The sequence below is a fragment of the Canis lupus genome, chromosome 14, assembly GCF_003254725.2.
Source record: "Canis lupus dingo isolate Sandy chromosome 14, ASM325472v2, whole genome shotgun sequence".
NCBI classification, from domain to species: domain Eukaryota; kingdom Metazoa; phylum Chordata; class Mammalia; order Carnivora; family Canidae; genus Canis; species Canis lupus.
The window spans coordinates 47,625,273-47,649,712 of NC_064256.1; the positions used below are offsets into that span (position 1 = coordinate 47,625,273).

Here is a 24,440-nt window from a genome sequence, read left to right on the forward strand (position 1 = left end):
GACTTTAAAACATCCTGTGGAAATCACGGAATCCACCTTCATGGTGTAAACGCATGACAGACTCAATCTGTTCCTAAGGTGGAACTAGACTGGCAACATGGAACAGCTACCCAATAATAATATAAGTTGATATCAACACTGCTATTGGAATTTTACTGAGTCAGACTTTTCAAAATCAGTTTCTTGAATCCACCAGACTAAGTTCCTTATGACAGAACTTGATCCCTACATTACATAATTGTACCAAGTAAGATACTTGGTATAAACAGAGTCACCGAGTCCCAGTGGGTTCAAATGAAATATCTCAATTCAATGTCTAGATAAGTTTTCTTGAAGCACCGTTTATTTTCTCATTCCTTAGTTCAAAAAACAAGGGATGCCTCCTAAATCTAAGATAAGCTTGCTGAACTTGCTGACCTTCAAAAGTCCTTCCACACTCCTATTCACTTTTTAAAAATTTAATTCCAGTGGTATATTAGTTTCAGGGGCACAATATACTGATTCAACAGTTCTATATATTACTCAGATGTCATTGTGATAAGTGTACTCTTAATACCCTTCATATTTCACTCATCTCCCCTTCCCTACTCTCCTCTGGTAACCATCAGCTTGTTCCCATATTTAAATGTGATTTTTTGGTTTGTCTTTTTTCTCATTGTTTTCTTAAATTCCACATGTGTGAAGTCATATGGTACTTGTCTTTTCCTGACTCATTTCATTTAGCGTTCAGCAGGTTCTAGATCCATCCATGTTGTTCCAAATGGCAAGATTTCATTCTTTATTATGACTAATATTCCTTGTATATGTTTACCACATCTGCTTTATCCATTCACCTATCACTGGACACGTGGGTTGCTCCCATATTTGGCTATTGATAGTATACGTTTATTGCCATTTTGTTACTTGTTTTATGATTGTTTTTGTAGTTCTTTCTTCCTTTCTTCTCTTGCCCTCTTCTCTCAGTTTGCTGGCTTTCTTAGTGATATACTTGGCATCTTTTCTCTGTATTATTTGCATATCTGTTTTTCATTTGTGGTTAACATTAGGTTTATATATGACATCTTATGTACACAGCAGTATATTTTGAGTTGATGATCACTTAAGTAAGAATCCATTCTGAAAGCATTACATTTTTATTCCTCTCCCTCCCATACATTCCTCTCCCTCCCATACATATCCCATACAGTATATGGTGTCATAGTTTACATTTTTATTTTGTGAATCTCTTGACTGATCTTTATGAATATACTTGTATATTTTTACTGCTTTTGTGCTTCCTGCTTTTCTTACCCCTGCTTATGGTCTTTCTTTTCGCTCGAAGAATCACTGTTAACATTTCTTGTAAGGTTGGTTTTATGGTCATGAAACCCTTTAACTTGTGTTTGTCTGGGAGACTCGCTCCATTCTGAATGATAGCCTTGCGGGATAGAGTATCTTAGTTGCAGGTTTTCTTTTATCAATTTGAATATATCATACCACTTCTTGCCTACAAAGTTGCTGCTAAAAATCAGCTGATACCTTATGGGGTTTCCCTTGTGTGTATCTTGCTTTTAAAATTCTCTCTTGATCTCTGCTTTCTGCCATTTTAATTACTATGGATCTTACTGTGGACCTCCTTGGGCTGGAGGCTTTCTGTGCCTTCTGGATCTGGATTTCTGTTTCCTTCTCCAGATTTCTGAAGTTATCTATTATTTCTTCAAATAAATTTTCTGCACCCTATCTCCCTTTTTCTTCTGGGATCCCTATAATGAGAATATTAAAGACATGATGGTTACACTGGGTTCCTTTCATCTGTTTTCATTTTTTACTTTTTCTCTCTCCTGTTTAGCCTTACTCTGTCCTTCATGTTGCTGATCTGTTCTACTTCCTCTAGTCTACCATTTATTCCCTCTAGTGTATTTCTAATATCAGTTATTGAGTTCATCTTTGATTGGTTGTGTTTTCTATCTCTTTGCTAAGGGTCTCACTGAGATCCTCCACTTGTTCTCAAGATCAGTGAGTATTTTTATGACCACTAATTTAAATGATCTTCATTTTGTTTAGCTATCTTACTGTGATTTTGTCCTGTTCTTTTATTTAGGAGATATTGTCTCCTCATTTTGTCAATTCTCTGTTAGGAAAGTCAGTATGTCTCCTGCCCTTGAGAGTAGTGGCCTTATGAAGAAGAGATCCTATAGTTCCCTGCAGTGCAAACGTCCCTGTTTACCAGAACCTGGTGCTTAAGGGGTGTCTCCTGTTTGTGTTGTGTGTGCCCTACTGTTGGGGCTGAGCCACATTTGCCTTCAGTCTAGTCATCTGCAACGGCTCTATTTCCCTGGTTGTGGGCAGGGTTTTGTCCCTGTGTTGTTAGTGGGCTAATGTGGGGACACCTTGGGCTTGACCTGGTTGAGACCAGGTGTTTGCCAGAGCTGTGGTAGCATTAAACTGCGATGTGCTTTACCTGTGTTGTCTCCTGAGCAGCTTCTGTTGGTGGGCAGGTCCTGGAGTCAGATCAGTTATCTGCCCCTACCCATAGCTGGGTTTGTAGTGTGACTGGTATATGTGATTATCTTCCCCTCTCCCCAGGGCAGGAGTCACTTTCAGTGGTGCTGGCCACTGTTGGGGTTGCTCGCACCCTGCCAGACTTCTGACAATGCTTTGGATGGTCACCTGCCAAAAGCATGTTGGAGGGGGCAGGTCTGTGGGAGAGTACAGGGGTGGGTCATTCAGTGCCAGGACTAGTCCACTGTGAGGTGTGCTATTAGCAAGCTAGGTGAGAGTGTTCATGCTACACTGGTTTCCATTAAGTGTCTGTGTATCTAGGCTGGGATGCAGTGGTGAGAGAAATGGTACCTATAAACTCTTTGGTTCTTGAAGAAATCTCCAAAAGATCCCTGCCCCTCCAGCACACACTCTGAGATTAGGAAATAAATCTCCTTCCTGTGTACCCAAGGCACTTTTCAAACTGCTGCTTCTATGCTGTATCTCCACAGGGCTGTTTGTTGTGCTATCTCTTTAAGGGTGAGGACTCAGTTTCCTATTGCTCTCCAAGCACACTGATTTTTTAAAATTCCAATGTTAAGTCTCACTGATTATAAAAACAAAGTCAGGCTCCTTTGGTTTTCAAAACCGTTTCTGGGATTCCTTTTTCTCCACATCCTCACATTGTTTATGTTTTCGACTGATAATGATCTCATTGTACTTTTGATTTGTATTTCCCTGATAATGAGTGATGTTGAGCATATGTCTGTTGGCTGTCTGTATGTCTTCTTTGGAGAAATGTCTGTTCATGTCTTCTGCCCATTTTGTTTGGATTATTTGTTTTTTAGATATTGAGTTGTGTTGGTTCTTTATATATTTTTGGATACTAATCCTCTATTGGACATGATTTGCAAATATCTTCTCCAACTCATTAGGTTGCCTTTGAGTTTTGTTGTTTCCTTCACTGTACAGAAACACTTTATTCTGATATAGTTCCAATAATTTATTTTTGCTTTTATTTCTCTTATCTCATGAGACCTATCTAGGAAGATGTTGCTATGACTGATGTCAGAGATTACTGCCTATGCTCTCTTCAAGGGTTTTTATGGTTTCAGGTTTTACATGTAGGTCTTTAATCCATTTTCAGTTTATCTTTGCATATGGTGACAGAAAGTGGTCCAGTTTCATTCTTTTGCATGTGGCTATCCAGTTTTCCCAACATCATTTATCTTTTTCCCATTGTATATTCTTGCTCTCTGTCGAATATTAACTGGCCATGTAATTGTGGGGTTCTTTCTGGGCTTTCTGTTACATTAATCTATGTGCCTATTTCTATGCCAGAACCATAGTGGGTTTCTGTTGCTGCTGCTGTTGTAAAGTTTTTATTTTTATTTTTTTAGTAATCTCTACACCCAGTGTTGGGCTCAAACTCATGACTCTGTGATCAAGAGTCACGTGCTCTTCCAACTGAGCCAGCAAGGTGCCCCACCAGTGTTTTAATTACTGACACTTTGTAATATAACTTGAAATCTGGAATTGTGATACCTCCAGTTTTTTCTTTTTTCAAGGTTGCTTCGGCTATTCAAAGTCTTTTGTGGTTTTATACCAATTTTAGGATTATTTATTCTAGTTTGGTGAAAAAATGCTATTGGTATTTTGATACAAATTGCATTAAATCTGTAGGTTGCTTTGGATAGTATAGACATTTTAACAATGTTTCTTCTTCCCAAAAAACAATGTTTCTTCTTCCAATCCAAGAGCATGGAAGTCTTTCCATTTCTTTGTGTCATGTTTAATTTCTTTATTCTGTGTTTTGTAGTTTTAAGAGTACAGGTCTTTCATCTCTTTAAGTTTATTCCTATTTTATTGTTTTTGGTACTGTTGTAAATGGGATTCTTTTTCTTAATTCCACTTTTTTTAAGATTTATTTATTTACTTATTTATTTATTTATTTATTTATTCATAGAGGCAGAGAGAGAGGCATAGACATAGGCAGAGGGAGAAGCAGGCATCATACAGAGAGCCTGACGTGGGACTCGATCCAGGGTCTCCGGGATCACGCCCCGGGCTGCAGGCGGCGCTAAACCGCTGTGCCACCGGGGCTGCCCTAATTTCACTTTCTGCTGTTTTGTAAGTGTATAAGAATGCAACGGATTTCTGTGCAGTGATTTTGTGTCCTTTGAATTTACTGAATTCATTTATCATTCTAGTAGTATTTTGGTGGACTCATAAGGGTTTTCTATATACATTATCGTATCATTTGCCAGTAGTGAAGTTGTACTGCTTCCTTACCAATTTGGATGTCTTTTATTTCTTTTTCTTGTCTGATTGCTGTGACCAGGACTTCCAGTATACTCTGTTGAATAAAAGTGGTGAGTGTACATCCTTGTCTTGTTCCTGATCTTAGGGGAAAAGCTGTCAGTTTTTTCCACTGAGGATGATATTAGCTGTGGATTTTTCAGAGAAGGCCTTTATAATGTTGCAATGTGTTTCCTCTGGGCGTACTTTATTGAGGAGTTTTATCATGAATGGATGTTGTACTTTGTCAAATGCTTTTTCTGCATCTATCAAAATGATCATATGATTTTTATTCTTATTGACGTATCACATTGATTGTTTTGGGAATAATGAACTTCCCTTGCGTCCTGGGAATAAATCCAACTTGATAGTGTGTATGATTTTTTAAATATATTATTGGATTTTGTTGAGGGTTTTTGCATTTATACTCATGAGAGATATTAGCCTGTAGTTCTTTCTGTGGTGTATCTGATTTTGGTATCACCCTCATAGAATGAATTTTGAAGTTTTCCTTCCTTTTGTATTTGTTGGAATAGTTTGAGAAAAATGGTTCTCTAAATGTTTAGTAGAATTTGCCTGCCATCTGGTCCTGAACTTTGCTTTTGGGGGGAATTTTTAAATTACTGATTGAATTTCATTTTTGGTACTTGGTCCGTTCAAACATCCTTTCTTCTAAGTTGTCCAATTTGTTGGCATAGAGGTTTTTCATAATATCCTTTTACAATTATCTGTATTTCTGTGATGTTGGTTGTTATTTCTCATCTTGCATTAGTAATTTTATTTGGGTCCTCTTTCTTTTTCAATAGTCTTGCTATAGGTTTATCAATTTTGATGATCTTTTCAAAGAACTAGCTCCTGGTTTCATCAATATGTTGTTTCTTAAGTTTCTGTATCACTTACTTCATTCTGATCTTTATTATTTCCTTCCTTTTGCTGGGTTTGGGTTTTGTTTCTTCTTCTAATTCCTGCTGATGTAAGGTTAGGTTGAGATTTTTCTTCCTTTTGAGGTAAGCCTGTATTTCTATTAACTTCCCTCTTAGAAGCAATTTTGCTGCATCCCAAACATTTTGGACTGTTGTGTTTTCATTTTCATTTGTTTTCATGTAATTTTTTATTTCTTCTTTGATCAGTTGGTTGACCCATACATTCGTCAATAGGATGTTACATAAGTTCCATGTATTTGTGCTCTTTCCCAATTTTTTCTTCTGGTTGATTTCTAGTTTCATACCATGATGTTCAGAAAAGATATAAATGGTATGACTTTAATCTTTTTGAGTTTGCTGAAGCTTGTTTTATGGCCTAATACATGATCTATTCTGGAGAATGCACTTGAAAAGGAAGTGTATCCTGCTGTTTTAGAATGGAATGTTCTGAATGTGTCTGTTAAATTCATCTGGTCCCCTGTGTCATTCAAAGCCACTGTTTCCTTGTTGATTTTCTACTTGATCTGTTCATTGATGTAAATGAGGTGTTAAAAATCTCCTACTATTTTTGTATTATTATTTCTTTTATGCCTGTTTTTAAACTGTTTTATGTATTTAGGTGCTCCCATGTTGGGTGTATAAATATTTACAGTTGTTATAGCCTCTTGCTGGATTGTCCCCTTTATCATTATATAGTGTCCTTGTCTCTTGTTATAGTCTTTGTATAAGGTCTATTTTGTCCCATGTAAGTATTGCTGCCCCAGTTTTCTTTTGCCATCCATGTGCATGACAAATGTTTCTCCATTCCCTTACTTTCAATCTGCAGGTTTCTTTAGGTCAAATGAGTGTCTGGTAGGCAGCATAGAGATGGGTCTTATTTTTTTTTTATCCATTCTGTAACCTTACATCTGATTGGAGCATTTAGTCCATTTATATTCAAAGTAATTATTGATAGGCATTTATTGCTGTTTGTGGTAGGTTCTATAATTTTTCTCTGATCTATTCTTGCTCTCTTTCATACTTTGTTGGCTTTCTTTAGTGGTATACTTGGATTCCATTCTCTTTATTCTTTGCATATTACTACTTTTTAAATTTCTGGTTACCATTGTGTTTGTGTATAAGACCTTCTGCATATAGCAGTCTATATGAAGTTGATGGTAGCTGAGTTTAAACCCATTAAACTTCTCCCTCATCCCTCCCCCCATTTTAAATATATGGTGTCATATTTTACATCTTTTTCTTTTGTGGATCCCTTGCTATTTTTTTTCAGAAATATTTATTTTTGCTACTTTTGTATTTTTTACTTTTCATAACCTAACTTATGGTCTTCCTTTCCACTCAAAAAGTCCCCTTTAATATTTTTTGTAGGGCTGGTTTAATGGTCATGAACTCCTTTAGTTTTTGCTTATCTGAGAAACTACCTCTTTGTATTCTGAATGATAGCCTTGCTGGATAAAGTATTCTTGACTGCAGATTTTTGTTCCCATTCAGCACTTTGAATAAATAGATCATGCCACTCCCCTCTGGCCTGCAAAGTTCCTGCTGAAAAATCAGCTGATAGTCTTATCAGGGCTCCCTTGTATGTAACTGTCTTTTCCCCTTATTGCTTTTAAAATTTTTATCCCCACTTTTTGCCATTTTAATTCCTGTTTTGGTGTGGACCTCCTTGGGTTGAATTTTTGGGGAAATCTCTTGCCTTCTGGATCTGGTTATTTATTTCCTTCCCCAGATTGGGGGTGTTTTCTGGTCCCTTATCTCTTTCTTCTTCTGAAATGCCTATAATGTGATTTTTATAGTTGATGGAGTCACAGTTCCCTAAGACTATTCTGTTTGCATAATTTTCTTTCCTTTCCTCTTTTCTTTCCTCTCATTTGCTCAGCTTGGTTACTTTCCATTACACCCTCTTCCAGGTCATTAATTCATTCCTCTGCTTCATCTAGTTTAATCTCATTTACTGTGTTCTTGATTTCTGATTGGTTCTTTTTTATCTCTGTGTTAAGGGCCCCATTGATTTCCTCCATTCTTTTCTCCAGTCCACTGTTTTTATGATCATTAAGTTCTCTCTTTTGCTTTGGTCTCTTGCTGTGGTTTGGTTCTGTTCTTCCATTTGGGAGATGTTTCTCGGTCTCCCCATTTTGTCTATGAGTTAGGAGAGTCAGCTACTTCTCTCTTGCTTTTAGTGATAATAATAGCCTTATTAAGAAGAGGTCCTATAGTGCCCTGCAGTGCAATGTCCCATTCCCCAGGGTGTGGTGCTTGAGGGAATATCTCCCATGTGTGTTGCATGTACTCTGCTGTTTGAGTCTTAGCTTCTTTTTCCTTCAGTCCAGTTGTCTACAGAGGCTATCTTTGCCTATTGTAAGCAGTAGTTGGTCACCAGCAGGGGTGGGGCATATTTTAACATTTAACATTTTAATGTTGTGTTCTGCTTGTAAAATGAGACCTGGCTGTACCACTACCGGGGCTGAGGTTCCACAAGACATGCAGGTCTGGAGATGTAGTGTTGGCAGAATTTGTGCAGGTCTTCTGGGGGACCCACAGTGCAGGGAATCAGACAAGCTACAGTAGGAAGGACAGATCTGCTGAAGCAGGGGTAATGAGGCTCGGTGCAAGCAAATTAGCTAATGAGTGTCGGCACTACACTGGTTCCTGCAGGTGCCCATTGTTTATGCTGGGAGGTGGAGGAGGGAAATGGAACTTGCCAGCTCCTTTGTCCCTGGAGGAATCTGTGATTCCTATCTGTCCAGCCATGCTCTGAAATGAGCAAATTTTCTTCTGTCTGCCCCCAGCATTTGTCTAGCTGTTGTTAAGGGCAGGGACTCAACTTCCTGATGCCCCCAGGGCTCTCCCAGAGCTGAGCCCAAAGATTTTTTAAATTCCAGGCTTTAAGTCACTGGTTTTAAGAACTAAAATTTGGCGCCTCTCACTTTCAAAGGCATATATTATGGAGATTCATTCTCATTTGTGGGCTCCCCAAAGTGAAAGTCTGTTTTCTGCCCTTCTCCATGTCACTAGCTCCTTGTCTACAGTGGATGGTCATGGTCTGTTTGGCTCCCAGACTATCTTGTTGGCCTTCTTATTTGATGTAGTCCCTTCCCAGTCTTTGGTTACAGAGTTTGTTCTGCCAGTTTTGGGGTGATTTTTCTGGGCTAGTCACACTGATATGAATGCTAGCTAGTTGTATCCATAGGGCATGAATAGGGTCCCTACTATTCAGCCATCTTCTCACCTGACCCTTAGCAGTTGTTTGTTTTTCCTTTCAGCACTTTGACTATATCATCCCATTCTCTCCTGGCCTGTAAGGTTTGTGCTGAGAAATCTGACAACAGCGTGGGGTTCCCTTTTAAGTTATAAGCTTCTTTGCTCTCACTGCTTTTAAGATTCTTTGATTTTTGGTCGTTTTATTATGTGTCTTGAGGAAGGTTTCTGAGAATGTTTGGTAACCTATGAATTCATGAACATGGATATCCAAATTTCTCCTCAGATTTGGGAAGTTTTAAGACATTTTTTAAAGTAATTTTTTTGCTTTCTCCCTCTTCTCTCCTTCTGCAAGTCCAGTCATTTGCAAATTGTTTCTTTTGATGGTATCCTATAGATCATGTAGGTTTTCATCACTTTCACTTTTTTTTCTTTGTTCTCCCCTGATCCCCTGACTGGATAATTTCAAGATTCCCATCTTCTTAGATTCATTTTTTTTTTTTAAACTTGATCCTTTGGTGTTGGTGTACTGTATTTTTCATTTCATTCACTATATTTTTCTACTCCAGAGTATGCTTTGTCCTTTTTTATGATTTCCATCTCTGTTAAATTTTTTGTTCATGTATTGTTTTCCTGATTTCACTTAATTTTCTGTGTATTCTTGTACTTCACTGAGTTTCCTTAAAATGGGTATTTTGAATTTCTTGTCAGATAAACAGATCTCCATGTCTTTGGGTTTGGTTACTGGAGGATTATCATAATCTTTTGGTGGTGTCCTGTTTCCTTGAGTTCTCATGTTCCTTAGAGTTTTGCATTATTTTTTGTATTTGAAGTAGTTACCTCCTAGCCTTTACTATTTTCAAGAAATACCTTTGGGAGTGTGTGGGTGGCTCAGTCAGTGAAGTGTCTGACTCTTAATTTCAGCTCAGGTCATGATCTCAGGGTCCTGGGATTAAGCCCCATGTGGGCTCCGTGCTTAGCAGGGAGTCTGCTTATGGATCTCTCTGCCTCACCACCCCACTCATGAGCGCTCTCTAAAAATAAATGAAAATCTTAAAGAAATACCTTTGGTCAGCTCTGGTAAAGAATTTGTGACTCTCAGACTATCTATGGATATGCCTCCTCCATGCTGCTTTTGTGGCAAAATTCTTAAGTTTATATGCCTTCTCAATTTTGCAATGGACAAAGCTCAGTGCTGACAGCCTTCCTTTTGCTTTCCCAAGGGCAGGGCTAAAGCTCAAGTTAGTGACCTCTCTGGCCCATGAATTTGGGCTGGCTTTTCACACATGCTCACTAGCATCTGCCAAAGCATGCTGTCAATGCTGTTGGGAGTACACACAGAGAGCCAGCCACAGGGTATGTGTGTGTGAGATGCATGAAGCACTGGGGGGCTGTCATGGGCTAATCAGGGAGATCCATGGGTAAGGCATCCTTAGCTCAGAGCCAGCTTCGTAATGGAGGCTGTAAAGCAGTTAGTGGATTCTGTGTCTGTGACCTCCAAAAGTCCTGTTACTCTCCAAGTTTATTCCCACCACCTAGTCATAAGGATCATGATTCAGTACTCTGGATGGGACCAGAGTGAAAAGGGCCTCTTAGGTAGTATCCTGCACAGCTAGGGAAGCTGGACACTCTCTCACTTGCTTTCTCCCCGCCATAGGAGAAATCACAGGCTGAGACCTCTCTTGGCTCTGAGTTGTCCCAACTTGGGGGATGAGTGAAGCTAAACTATTCCTCTTCAATGCATCTAAACATATTTTTTGGCTTCAATGGTATACTGAAACTTTTCTGTTGGAAACTTGGGACTTATAAAAAGACTCTCTTGTCCATGGGTGACTGCCTAGGATTTAGTGTTTTCTAGAGGTTTGCAAACCACTACTGAGAGGGGTTGAAGCTTGTTCATATGCTATTGCTGGGTCCAAGCCAGGACCTATATCTGTTTATTACCCAATGCATGGGTGGGCAAAATTCTTTCTGGTTTGCTTGGTATGTGCTGCTGGATCCCAAAGCTCCCACAAAAGCATTTTTGTCCATGCCAAATTATTATTGGGAGGTTGGGGAAGGGGCACAGATAAGGGACATCTTATTCACCCATGTTGTTATCAATTTTGAAGCTGGTTGTTTATAATAAGGATAACTGGATGGCTGGGAAGAAGTACAATAGTCGTCTCTTCTCAGTGGTCAAACTTCTGTTCTCTTTGCTTTGTCCTCTCTCACTAGGTGCAATTTCTTTAGAGGTTCAAGACAGGTCTGGTTTCTCCTAAGGGTCGTAGGGAAGGGTCTGTTCCAGGCATTTCTCTTTTCCTTGAGATAGCCATCCTCTTGCTTCCACTCCATATGGTCCTCCTGTGTTCTCCAAATTCTGTCTTCTTAAAGCTCTTATAGAGCTAGCTGACAAACATTGGTATTTCATATCCTGACAACAGTCTCAAGACGTTAATTCCTTTAGCTACTAGAATCATAGTGAACAAAAATGGATGAAATCAAAGCCAGATGACAAGATTTCACAAGTAAAGGTTTAAATTCAAAGACCAAAAGGATCTCCTCCAGGCCTGTGACCCAAGCAGCTGTACATGTGGTTTACTCCTCCTCCTGGGCTAAAGCTGCTTAGATTCCAAACACAAGCCTTGCAAAGAGTGGTAACAAAATATTGAGGACACTAACCACTTTGCAAAGTGATTCTTCTCTGTTTCAGACACACAAGCAGGCCTATTTATTATGGTTTATGATCTTTTGGTAGCACTTTTTAGGTATTAGATGGCCATGCTGTAATGTGATTCTGTGCCACTCTTCCTTACTGGACTATGAACAGTTCTTGTCTTCCTCATCAGAGGGCTCAGCACAGATCCTACTCCTTAGGAAGTTCTGCATAGAAGTTTACTCAGTGAACAGGGTAGTAAATTAAGACAAAATTATCCCTTTCTCCTATTCCCTTCTTTCTACACCCATGAGAGTATAAGCTAACCTAATTAGGGGAAAGGTGGAGTATTTCCTTATAAACAGGGTATTAGGGATATTAGAAGATAAACATGATCAATAACTACTTTTCACTAATTACCACACAATAAAAACACAAATACCACAATAAAAATATAATTAAGTTTTCAAAGAACATAAGTTTGCATGCATACATATTCACACATTTCATTTGAGACCCTCAGTGCTATTTCTACTATAACCTAACCTAAAATGTCCAGATATATACAAAACACAATACAAATTTTAAACATTTTTACAAAGGTGAAAATATAAAGAAATGAAGACTTATGGGTTTACTTCTACAAACACTTTACTTTGAGTCCCATCTGATGTGAAAACCTAACCGTTTATCAGAATTTGTATTTGATACGTTAGAATGACAGTGGACAAGACTGATGAAATCCTAATCAATAGCCTATACCAAGTAACTCTTAAAATTACTGCAACCTTCAACTATTCTCCTAAGTACTGTTGCTATAGTTTTATATTTATTAAAACTTCAGTTTCAAGGGAACAAAACTGACCTTAATGCTATTTCAGGAAAGAATAAACATTAATTAAATCTTCAATCCCAACTTTCAAAGCTTAGAAATCTTTAATTATTCTGCTAATCTGAAACTATTTTTGGTTCATTGCTAACTTTTAAAATATCTTAAGACAATCAATGTGATTTAAGGTTTTTTTTTTTTTTTTTTTTTTTTTGTCCGGACAGTATTATTTTTTTTCTTTATACCAAAGCAGTAAGGCAAGAAAGTGTTTCCTTTTCCAAATCACATAGAGAATACACATTTCAAAATTCAGAGACTAGAATCACTGTAAATAATCCTACCAACAGGATATTAAGGCTACTGTGATTTTCCTTTACATTTAAACTATAACATAAGATTAGCAGTATTATTGCCTGCAAATGTTGAGTTTATAAGCATTTAGGCTTAAATCACAGGACATAAATATTGCCATTTCTGTCTATACTTCTATTCCAGTTAATAAAACCTGGTTTTCACCGTGTTTTATCTTTGATAAGTTTGAAGATGAATTAGAAAATGCTACACCAAAGCTGAAACTGGATGACTCTGCTACAAGGAAATATGCTTGAAGGGTCGAGAGTGGTTTTCCAGTATCTGGTTAGTGTTGGCACAATGTACTCCAACCCTGCAGAGATCTACAAGCCACACTCCAGCTATCATAGCACATGGTGGGTGCCTTTGATGCTCCAAAGGGCCTGGCCTGCTGCTTACCAAAGGTGAGATGTGTGGCTTTGCAAGAACCACCAGGTGCCAGTTAGAATATATCCTGTTTGCTGCAAGATTCTTCTTTGAGGCAAGCCCTTCTAAATATGTGAATGAGAAAACTCACGTAACCTAGCCTGAATAAGATTTCCTAAAATCATTTTCTAGCACAAATGTGGACCAGGTCTGCAGTATATATTCACCAGTGTTAGCACCATATTTAAACCTGAAATGAGGTAAAGATCAACTCTCAGATAGCTTTGGGTAAAAATTACAGTAGCAATTTTGAATGGGATGTTTATAGCAGTGCTCTTCCTGACCATTAAATTGTTTGAAGAACCATTTGATCTCAAGTATATATACATATCCAACTATACACTGAAATTGATAAATACAAAGCTAAGTGTATACACTTTTAGCAGAGGAAATGTAGCAAAACAGAACTCTCATTTTTGAAATTCAAACTATGTCATTATTGGGTTGATGAAGTCAAAGATTTTGATAAAATATACTTAGCCAACATGACAAGCCCAGTTTACCAAATAGCAATGTCCAGGAATTCCATTTTTCAGATGGTCAATTTTATGGCAGACATGACCTAGTCAGTATCGAGTGCCTACAGGAACTGTATTCGTCTACTGTGTTTTGCTAGTCGCTCCACTGAATAAAAAGGTGAGTAGCTTCTCTCTTCCCCAGCTATTTTAATCTATGTAGACAAACCTCTCTGGAACTTTTACTTACCATTTATATAAAGGAATGGGGAGAGAAAGACTCTAAAAGTTAAAATCGTGAAGGGATAACATGTTTCAGCAAATAAAGTTTAGTTGAGAATAACTGGACAAAATGAGGTAATTCTCTAATTTAGTTCCTATAAACTGATAAGGTGAAACAATGTGGAAAATAACTAATGAAAACTTTTCAAAACTACTTTTCCCCTCTCTTTAACATTACTTAACATATAAGAGAAATAAGAAATCTTAGATATAGCTAGCTTTGGGGAGAATGACAAAACTAATTTTTCAAAGGAGTATTACCATTATTTTTCAAATACAATACAATCTTGGGAGTTCAAACAACAATGGAATTCACTCTCTAGTCAGGGCTGGTCTTGGCACTCAGGCAGAAGCAGCGAAGGAGCTGTGCTTAATGCCCAGGCAGCCTATCACTCAATTTGACCAAGCTTCTTCAAAAACACTCACCAGTAGTATTTTCTTAGGACTCAAGATTCAGAGAAAAATGGGAGGAACTTTTCCCCTGCAGCATACAGAAACATGTTAGGGAAGCAGTTTAAAGTTTGTACTTAACCTTTAAAAAATTCAGCTGAATACTGCAGATCAATCTTCAGAAAACTCATGTAAACAGTCATTCTTCTTTTATAAATATACTGGTGCTAACTGCACCTAACGGGTAATTTACATAGAGGTATAGCTTAGCTATGTCTGCAAGAATGCTGATTAATATATAAGATCTTTCAGTTCCCTGTCAGTCAGTTCATTCACTTCCATGATTTTCTCTAAATGCTCCATGTATCGGTCATGATCCTGCAGGAAATGAGGGACCCTCATGTTTTCAATAACTGCCAATCCTTTTAGGCGATCCACATCTTCATAAGAGACCTGAGAAAAGGAAGAGGGGTTAATTTTTAATTGTAAGTAACTTCTTGCCTAAGTCTTAAGAAAAACTTTATGAGGACTCTTTTTCAAATTATTTTAATATCTACAAAATAACAAAAATCCGTGGCTTCCTTTCCTTTACTGTATTAAATAAGAATGTACTGGGGCACCTGGGTGGCTCAGTAGGTTAAGTGCTCGACTCTAGATTTTGGCTCAAGTCATGATCTCAGAGTTGTAACACCAAGCCCTCCATCGGGCTCACACACCGAGCATAGAGCCTGCTCAAAATTCTCTCCCCCCACTTCCACTGTCCTCCCTGCAGCAACTAAAAAAGAAAATGTATTTATCTGTCTGCTCATACCATGACCATATAAAGAAAATCAAGTCAGTATTTAACACTCTATCTTGGACCTATGCTTCATACATATGTGAGAGACTCCAAACCTAAACAAATGTTCTGACTAAATTTTAATAAAAGAACCCAGGAACTAGCCAGAATATAAATGCCATATTACTGAATTTGGAAATTCAGCACAATTATATATCAAATTCCATTTCTATATAATTTCAGAAATAAAATTGTTTTATGTTAAATTCTTTTATTTTGAATTTTTGTAAGCAAGTATTTTATAAAATTTCAGATCTTTTTCATTTCCTAACAAGCCAGTCTTTCACAGGTATTTAGAGTTTATAGATGAAAGTTCTTAAGTTCTATATGTTAGCATTGCAACTTTAAACTCCAAAACATGGCTAGATTTAAAAATTACTGTTTTCTGATCAACACTTCCTAATTCAGTAGAAAGGCTTTAAATAAAGAAATCATGTTCACTTATACTTTATTAAGTTTTTTTAAAAAGATATATCTATTTGAGAGAGAAAGAGAACACAAGCAGTGGGGAGAGAGGGAGATGCAGACTCCCCGCTGAGCAGGGAGTGGGACATGTGGCTTGATTCTAGGACCCCAAGACCATGACCTTAGCTGAAGGCAGATGCTTAATCAACTGAGCCTCCCAAGTGCTTCTTGAATATTTATATTACTACATGTAATGAATAGGTTTGTTGTTGATACTGGTGTGGTTTAGTAATTTTTTTTCTTCCTTCCTTGACTGAGGAGACATAGCCATAAATATGTCCAAGACATAACTGTGTGTTTCCTTTTAGGTTTTTGGTGTGTAATCCATTTTGAGTTTATTTTTATGGTGTAAGAGGGTGGTCCACGTTCATTATTTTGCATAAAGCTGTCCAGTTTTCCCAGCACCATTTATTGAGGGAAATGTTTTTTCCCCACTGTATACTCTGCTTCCGTTCCAGATTAAATGATCTAGGCTATCCGGTTCCATTAATCTAGGTATCTATTTTTGTATCAATTCCATACTGTTTCAATTACTATAGTTTTGTAATATATCTTGAAATCTGAGGCTATTATACTTCTAGCTTGCTTCTTCATTAAGAAGGCTTTGGTATTTGAGGTTGTTAGTGGTCCATACGAATTTTAGAATTATTTATTCTAGTTCTGTGAAAAATGCTACTGGTATTTTGACTGGGATTGCACTAAAGCTGTAGATTGCTTTGGGTAGTATGGACATTTTAACAAAATTAATTCTTCCAATCCATTTCTTTCATCAATGAAATAAATTGGTTAATTTATTTCTAGGTATTTTATCCTTTTTGGTATGATAAATGAGACAGTTTTCTTAGTTTCTCTTTCTGCTTTGTTATTGTACAGAAATGCAACAGATTTCTGTATATTAACTTTCTGTATATTATATTTCTGTAATTTATACTGAGTTCATTTATTCTAATAGTTTTTTGGTACAGTCCTTAGGGTTTTCTGTATATAGTACCATGCCATCTGTAAATACTGATGGTTTTAAAATTTCTTACTAATGTAGATGCCTTTTATTTGTTTTTCTTGTCTGACTTCTGCAGCTGGAACTCCTAATACTATGCTGAATACAAAGGGTAAGAATGGACATCCTGATCTTAGGGTACATGGAAAAATTTCAATTTTTCATTGTTGGTTATCATGTTGGCTGTGGGGGTTTTAATTTATAGCCTTTATTATGTTGAGCTCCCTCTAAGCCTGCTTTGTCAAGAGTTTTTTATCATGAATGGATGTTATACTTTACTTTTTCCTTATCTACTGAAATATTTTTATTCTTATTGATGCGATGTAGCATGAATGATTTGTGAATACTGAACCACCCTTACAACCCAAGAATAATCCCACCTCATCATGGTGAATGATTGTCTTAGTGTAAGATTTCTACAACTATGTTCATCAGAAATACTGACCTGTAGTCTTTTTTTTTTTTTTTGTAGTGACTTTGGTTTTAGTATCAGGATAATGCTGGCCTTGTAGAATGAATTTGGAAATTTTCCTTCCTCTTCTATTTTTTGGGAGAGTTTGACAGTTATATTTATTTGTATTTGGTAGAATTCATCCATGGAGCTATGTGGCCCTAGGTGTTGGGAGTTTTGTTTGTTAGGAATTCATTTATCACTGATTCAGTTTCATTACTAGTAATCAGTCTGTTAAAATTCTCTACTTCAGGGAGCCTAGGTGGCTCAGTGGTTAAGCATCTCCCTTCAGCTCAGGTCATGATCCCGGGATCTTGGGATTGAGCTTTGCAATGGGCTCCCTACTCAGTGGGGTGTCTGCTTTTCCCTCTCCCTCTCCTCACTGGCTTCTGCTCTCTCACTCTTAAGCAAATAAAATCTCCAAAAATAAAATACTTCTTCCTGATACAGTTTCAGAGGATTGGATATTTCTAGGAATTTATCCATTTCTTCTAGATAGCCCAGTTTGTTGGCATGTAATTTTTCAAAATATTTTCTTTGTAGTTCTGTGGTATTGGTTGTTATTTCTCCTCTTTCATTTCTGATTTGGGTCCTCTCTTCTTAAGGAGTCTGGCTAAATGTTAAGATAAATTGATAATTTTATCTTTAAAAAAAAAAAACATATCCTGGTTTCACTGATCTTTTCTACTGTTTTTCAGTCTGTATTTCTTCTACTAGCTTTGGGCTTTCTTTTGTAGTTCCTTTAGGTATAAGGTTAGGTTGTTTTCAGATTTTGTTTCTTAAGGTAGGCCTGTATCACTATAAACTTCCTTCTTAGAACTGCTTTTGCTGTGTCCCAAAGGTTTTGGGCCATTGTGTTTTCATATTCATTCGTCTCCAGGTAATTTCTGATTTCCTCTTTGATTTCTTTGTATGACCACTGTTTAGTAGCAGTAATTCTTAAACTATCCTGAGTTTATTATAGGAAAGAATGAGTAAATATAATATAATATTATAATATTGGAGTTGGTAAATACAGTTCTCATTTAAAGATAAAGGAGATGTGTATGGAATGCGAAGGGAAGTGTAAAAAACTTGCAATGTCTCATTTGAATTAGAATGCCCTTATGATTTAAAACAAATATATGATTTGCTCACTGGAAAGGCCTAGAAGCATCAATATTCCAGTAGTAATGAGCACACCTAGCCCTCAGATAGTTTTCTAAATACCATTTTCACTAAAAGGAATTAAGGCTTCCTCAGAAAAATATCTCAGATTTGGGTAGAAAAAAGTGTAAGATGGATCCAGAACATTTTACTTTGCCAGAAAACAAGGTGACATGTTTTTTAAAACACAGAAGCAGCTACTGGAAGGGTTGAATAAAAAACAGGAAGTCCATAGTAATACTGAATTAAATTTGAAATTCTCTATTTGCTACCACTAGTGTAGTTAACTGATATGGGCAAAGATCATCAATGGATGTTAAAACCATTCCTCAAAAGGTTGTTAAGGAAGAGTACATTCTCAGGTATTACCCCACAGATTACTGATTTAATAAAAAAAAAGAAAGGAACTTTTATAAGGGAGAGATCTGACTAACTTACCCAAGTGAACAAACAACATAACTGATCACAGGACAAAATCATGTATGTGCTTTCTAATGTGATGCAATGTAAAATATACAAGTCACTTATGTAGTATTCTTGGTAAAAATATTTAACCTGAATCTAACTGCAAGAAAACAAATGATAATCCAGACTGTAGAGTTTCTCGAGAAAGCTGTCCTGGACTCTTAGGTCAGAAAAAAACAAAATGATTCAGTTGGGGGTGGTACAAAGCAGACTGTTACAGATTAATAGATTAATATTACAACAAAATGCAAGGCATGAATCCTGATTGAATCCTCTCAAAAAAATAGCTACAAAGGACATTTTGAGAATAATCTGAGAAAAATGAAGTAGACTGTTTTTCAGATACTATATTGAATCAGTGATCCATTTCTTAAGAAATCACATAATCATGTTGGATGAAAGGGGGGGAAGTGTTATACTTGCAGCTTACTCTAAAATGTTTTAGAAAACATGTATATAAAAATAAAACCAAAAAAATAAAACCATATAATACATTGCCAAATTTCCTATTCCCTTCAAAGAAATTTTGCAGTTTGGTTTTGTGACAACCATTATTTCTTCCCTCCAGTTACCACATAACGGAAACTTACCCCAACACACATAGTATACCAACAATTTGAATCTGAACCCTATTTAATCATTAAATTGAGACTGAGGAATGATGACCTGGTATGTTGGAGGCTACATGCCATTGGTTTCACTCACCTTCCCCAGAGCAGTCAGTAGATGAAAGTCAATGGTCTCTCTGTATCGGAGGATTTGCAGGATACCATCCAAGTATACCTGATCTTTACTGAAGCACCCTGGAGGAATACAATAGCTTTTGTTTTCTGATATCTAAAAAAATCACTAAGTAATTAGATACTAATGCATTCCCTTTACTGTAGGCATCAGTCCTAAATAAAAATAAACATGGCAAATTAGAATTAACCATCTTCATAACATAAAATGCAAGGTCTTAGAAGTACCAGGATAATGTGCAGACTGTTACCTTCCCTTTAAGATCTTCTTCTTCCCAGATCCCCATTCCCATAATTAAAGAGCAGTTTTTTTCTAATTATAAAGAAACAATAATTAAAAATCTGTGACTCTTACAAATATGTCATCTGCACTCCCACCATTTGATCATAACCTGAACTCCCATGTGCATGGAGGCACTTGGAGCAGCAGGGGTGGATGCTATGGAGTAGTAAGTTTCATAGGGGGCAATGTGGAAATATGGGATCTCAAAAAACTTCTGGGTTTTAAAAATACTACCCCTTACCTCATTATAAATAGCTAAGATGATACTGATACTCTTCTTCCATATGAAACAACGATCAGAACCGAATTTTAATATGGAGGTTTAAAAAAAAATAGAAGAAAATATGGAAGAAGACTCATGAGATCTGAGCCTAGTTACAAGAGTATTCCACTTACAAAGAAAACTTTTCTTCCATCTTGACATAACTTGTATAAATTTTTTTTTTAATTTTTATTTATGATAAATAAATAAATAATTTATTTATTCACACAGAGAGAGAGAGAGAGGCAGAGACACAGGCAGAGGGAGAAGCAGGCTCCATGCACTGGGAGCCCGATGTGGGATTCGATCCCGGGTCTCCGGGATCGCGCCCTGAGCCAAAGGCAGGCGCCAAACCGCTGCGCCACCCAGGGATCCCCTAACTTGTGTAAATTTATTCTAAAATTCTGCTCTATTAAATGGACTAAAGTTCTATCAAATTATGTCATACATTAAGAAATTAATTAATAATTTTTAGGTATGCTAATAGCATGGGAATTACGGAGAAAAAGTGGGACACTTTTAAACCAGGCTCAGATCTCATGAGCTATTCCTACTTTTCAGGGAGAATAAAACTGTCCTTATCAGTTAGATACATATTGAAGTACTTACAGGTAAAAGGACATGTCTGGAATTGACTTTAAAATACTACAGGAAAACAGAACTTTGAAGGAAGAGGAGCAGACCCCATACCAGAAACCCCAACATAAGGGACCCATACTGCAAAGACAAATCCCTATAATATTTGGCTTTGAAAGCCAGAGGGCCTAACTTCATGAGTTCTGATATGACGTGGGACTTAACACAGAAGTTTAAAAATCACCAAGCTCAACTTTGGGAGACCCAGAGGGCAAGAGAAAACTGAGTCCCTGCCCGTAAAGAGTCAGCATAACAACCAGCCCCACAGAGATACAGTAATAGAAATAGCATTAGTTAGGGGATATGGGAAGGAGATATATTTACTAATCTCAGAATGTGGGCTGGAGGGGTAGGGATCTTTAGGAGACTGCTCTAAGAAAAAGAGTGTTAGGTGCCATTCCTCTTCCCGCCCCAGCCTAGATACATCACACAGCAGACCTACCCCTGCAATCTTCTGTTGCCCCATCCCCTCCAACCTGGCCTCCACAGAAGTTTTTCCAGACAGCTATATGTCCCCTCCAGCAGACCACTGTGGATCTTCCTAGCATCATGTGCCCTGCCCCAACTACACAGCACTACAGAATCTCTTTTTCACCAGGCCACTACTCTCAAGTGCAGAAGACAGATGTAGCTGACTTTCCTAACACAGACTACAGAGTCAGAAAAAATGAGAAGACGGAGGAATATTTCCCCAATAAAAGAACAGGACAAAGTTATAGCAAAAGAGCTAAACAAAACTGTTTATGCAATATGCCTGACAGAGAATTTATTTTTTTTTTTAAGATTCTATTTATTTATTCATAAGAGATACACAGAGATACAGAGAGGCAGAAACACAGGCAGAGGGAGAAGCAGGCTCCATGCAGAGAGCCCGATGTGGGACTCGATCCCGGGTCTCCAGGATCATGCCCTGGGCCAAAGGCAGGCACTAAATCACTGAGCCACCCAGGGATCCCCCTGACAGAAAACTTAAATGTCGTAGAGATATTCACAGACTTGAGAATGGAGTATCTCAGTGAGACCCTCAACAAAAAGAAAACATAAAGAACCAATCAGAGATGAAGAACTCAATAACTGATATGAAAAATACAGTAGACGGAATAAATAGTAGACTAGAGGAAGCAGAAGAATGGATCAGTGACTGGAGAACAGAGTAATGGAAAGCAAGAAGCTGAACAGAAGAGAGGAAAATGAATAATAAAAAATGAAACTAGATTAAAGGAACTCAGCAACACCTTTATGCATAATAATCTTCTCATTAAAAGGATACTAAGAAGGCGAAGACAGAGAAGAGGGCAGAAAAGCTGAAGAAATAATAGCTGAAAACCTCCCTAATCTGCGGAAGGAAACAGAAATCCGGATCCAGGAGGTACAAGTGGCTCCTGATAAAATCAACCCAAGGAGGTCCACACCAAGACACATAGTAATTACAATGTCAAGAAGTTGAGATCAAGAGAAAATTTTATTTTTTTTTAAGAGAGAATTTTAAAACCAGCAAGGGAAAGGAAAACAGTTACATACAAGGGAACCCCATAAAACTATCATACTATCTGCTGATTTTTTTCTCTCTCTCTTTTTTTTAAGATTTTATTTTATTTATTTATTCATGAGGGAGAGAGAGAGAAAGAGCGAGAGAGAGAGAGGCAGAGACACAGGCAGTGGGAGAAGCAGGCTCCATGCAAGGAGCCTGACGTGGGACTTGATCCAGGGTCTCCAGGATCAGGCCCTGGGCTGAAGGTGGCACTAAACCACTGAGCCACTGGGCTGCCCCTATCTGCTGATTTTTTTAGCAAAAACTTTGCAGGCAAGAAGAGTGGCATGATATATATTCAAAGTGCTGGGGAAAAAACTTGCAAACAAGAATACTCAATCCAGCAATGCCATCATTCAGAATAGAAGGAGAGAGAGTTTCCAAGACAATTAAAATTAAGGGAATTCATGACACTAAACCAGCCTTACAAGAAATATTAAAGGTGACTCTCTAAGCAGAAAGGAAAGACCATAAGCATGAATAAGAAAAGTAGGGGATCCCTGGGTGGCGCAGTGGTTTGGCGCCTGCCTTTGGCCCAGGGCGCGATCCTGGAGACCTGGGATCGAATCCCACCGTCAGGCTCCCGATGCATGGAGCCTGCTTCTCCCTCTGCCTATGTCTCTGCCTCTCTCTCTCTCTCTCTCTGTGTGACTATCATAAATAAATAAAAATTAAAAAAAAAAAAAAAAGAAAAGTAGGAAGCACAAAAGCAGTAAAATTAAGCAAATCTATAAAAATCAAAGGATTCATAAAATAAAGGGATGTGAAGTATGACTCCACATACCTAAAAAGTGGTGAGAAGTACAAATTTAATGCTTTTTATATGGGTTCAAACTTAAGTGACCATCAACTTAATATAACAGAGACTCCACCAAGTCTCCTAGAACTAATAAATGAATTCAGTAAGGTTGTAGGATACAAAATCAATATATAAAAATTCTACACACAAATAACAAAGCAGCAAAAAGAGAAATTAAGAAAGAAAATCCCATTTACAATTGCACCAAAGATAATAAAATACCTAGGAATAAACTTAACCAAAGAGGTGAAAGACCTGTACTCTGAAAATTATAAAACACTGATTAAAGAAACTGAAGATGACACAAATAGAAAGATATTCCATGGTTGTGGATTTGTAAAATAATATTAAAATGTCCATACTACTTGGCAATCCCTATCAAAATATCAATAGCATTTTTCACAGAACCAGAATAAATAATCTTAAAATCTGTATGGAATCACATAAGACCCCCAAGAGTCAAAATAATCTGAAAAATAATAAAACTGGAGGTTATCATAATCCTAGATTTCCAGATACATTACCAAGCTCTAGTAATCAAAATAGTATGGTACTGGCACAAAAATAGACACATAGATCACTGGAACAGAATAGCCCAGAAATAAACCCATGATAATACGGTTAATTAATCTTTGACAAAGGAGGCAAGAATATGTAACAGGAAAAAGTATCTTCAACAAATGATGTTGGGAAAACAGGACCACTTTCTTACTCTATACATAAAAATAACCTCAAAATGAATTAAGTACCTAAATGTGAGACCGGAAACTACAAAAATCATAGAAGAGAATGAGGCAATAATTTCTTTGACACTGGCCATAGCAACATTTTTCTAGATAGGTCTCCTGAGGCAAGGGGGAAGCAAAAGCAAAAATAAACTATTGGCACTAAATAACCCAATTAAAAATAATCCAATTAAAAGTGGGCAGAAGACATGAACAGACATTTTTCTAAAAAAAGGGGACGCCTGGGTGGTTCAGCGGTTGAACCACCGAAGCGGTCTGCCTTCGGCTCAGGGCATGATCACAGGGTCCCGGGATTGAGTCCCCCATCAGGCTCCTCCCAGGGAGTCTGCTTCTCCCTCTGCTATGTCTCTACCTCTATGTCTCTCAGGAATAAATAAAATCTTTTAAAAAAAATAAAGACACACATGCTAGAGGGGAGGCAGTGGGGAAATGGGGTAACTGGGTGAGATGGGCATTAAGGAGGACACTTGATATAATGAGCACTGGGTATTATATGCAACTGATAAATCACTAAATTCTAACTCTAAAAATAATACACTACATGTTAAATTGAATTTAAATAAATTTAAAAAAAAGACAACCTACAAATGGCCAACAGACACATGAAAAGATACTTGACATCACTCTTCTTTAGGGAAAGGCAAATCAAAACCACAAGATATCGCCTCACACCTGTCAAAATGGCTAAAATCAAAAACACAAGAAACAAGGTGAGAATGCAGAGGAAAAGGAACCCTGATGCACTGTTGGTGGGAATGCAAATTGATGCAGTTACAGTGGAAGGCAGTATGATGTTCTTCAGAAAATCAGAATTACCAAAAAAAAAAAAAATCA

At 37.4% G+C, this 24,440-nt stretch overlaps 1 protein-coding gene across 6 annotated transcripts in view; it reads right to left on the minus strand.

The window, feature by feature from the left end:
* Positions 1–11,953: 11,953 nt before the first annotated feature.
* MATCAP2 (microtubule associated tyrosine carboxypeptidase 2) overlaps positions 11,954–24,440 on the minus strand; it is a 61,959-nt gene continuing 49,472 nt past the window's right edge. For all 6 annotated transcript variants that reach the window (XM_025464630.3, XM_025464632.3, XM_025464631.3 and 3 more), the window contains 2 exons: positions 19,315–19,412; positions 11,954–14,700 (listed from right to left, as the gene is read on the minus strand). In XM_025464630.3, coding sequence (XP_025320415.1) covers positions 14,539–14,700; positions 19,315–19,412 — 260 coding nt within the window. In that variant the 3' untranslated portion in view covers positions 11,954–14,538. The remainder of the gene's footprint in view (positions 14,701–19,314; positions 19,413–24,440) is intronic.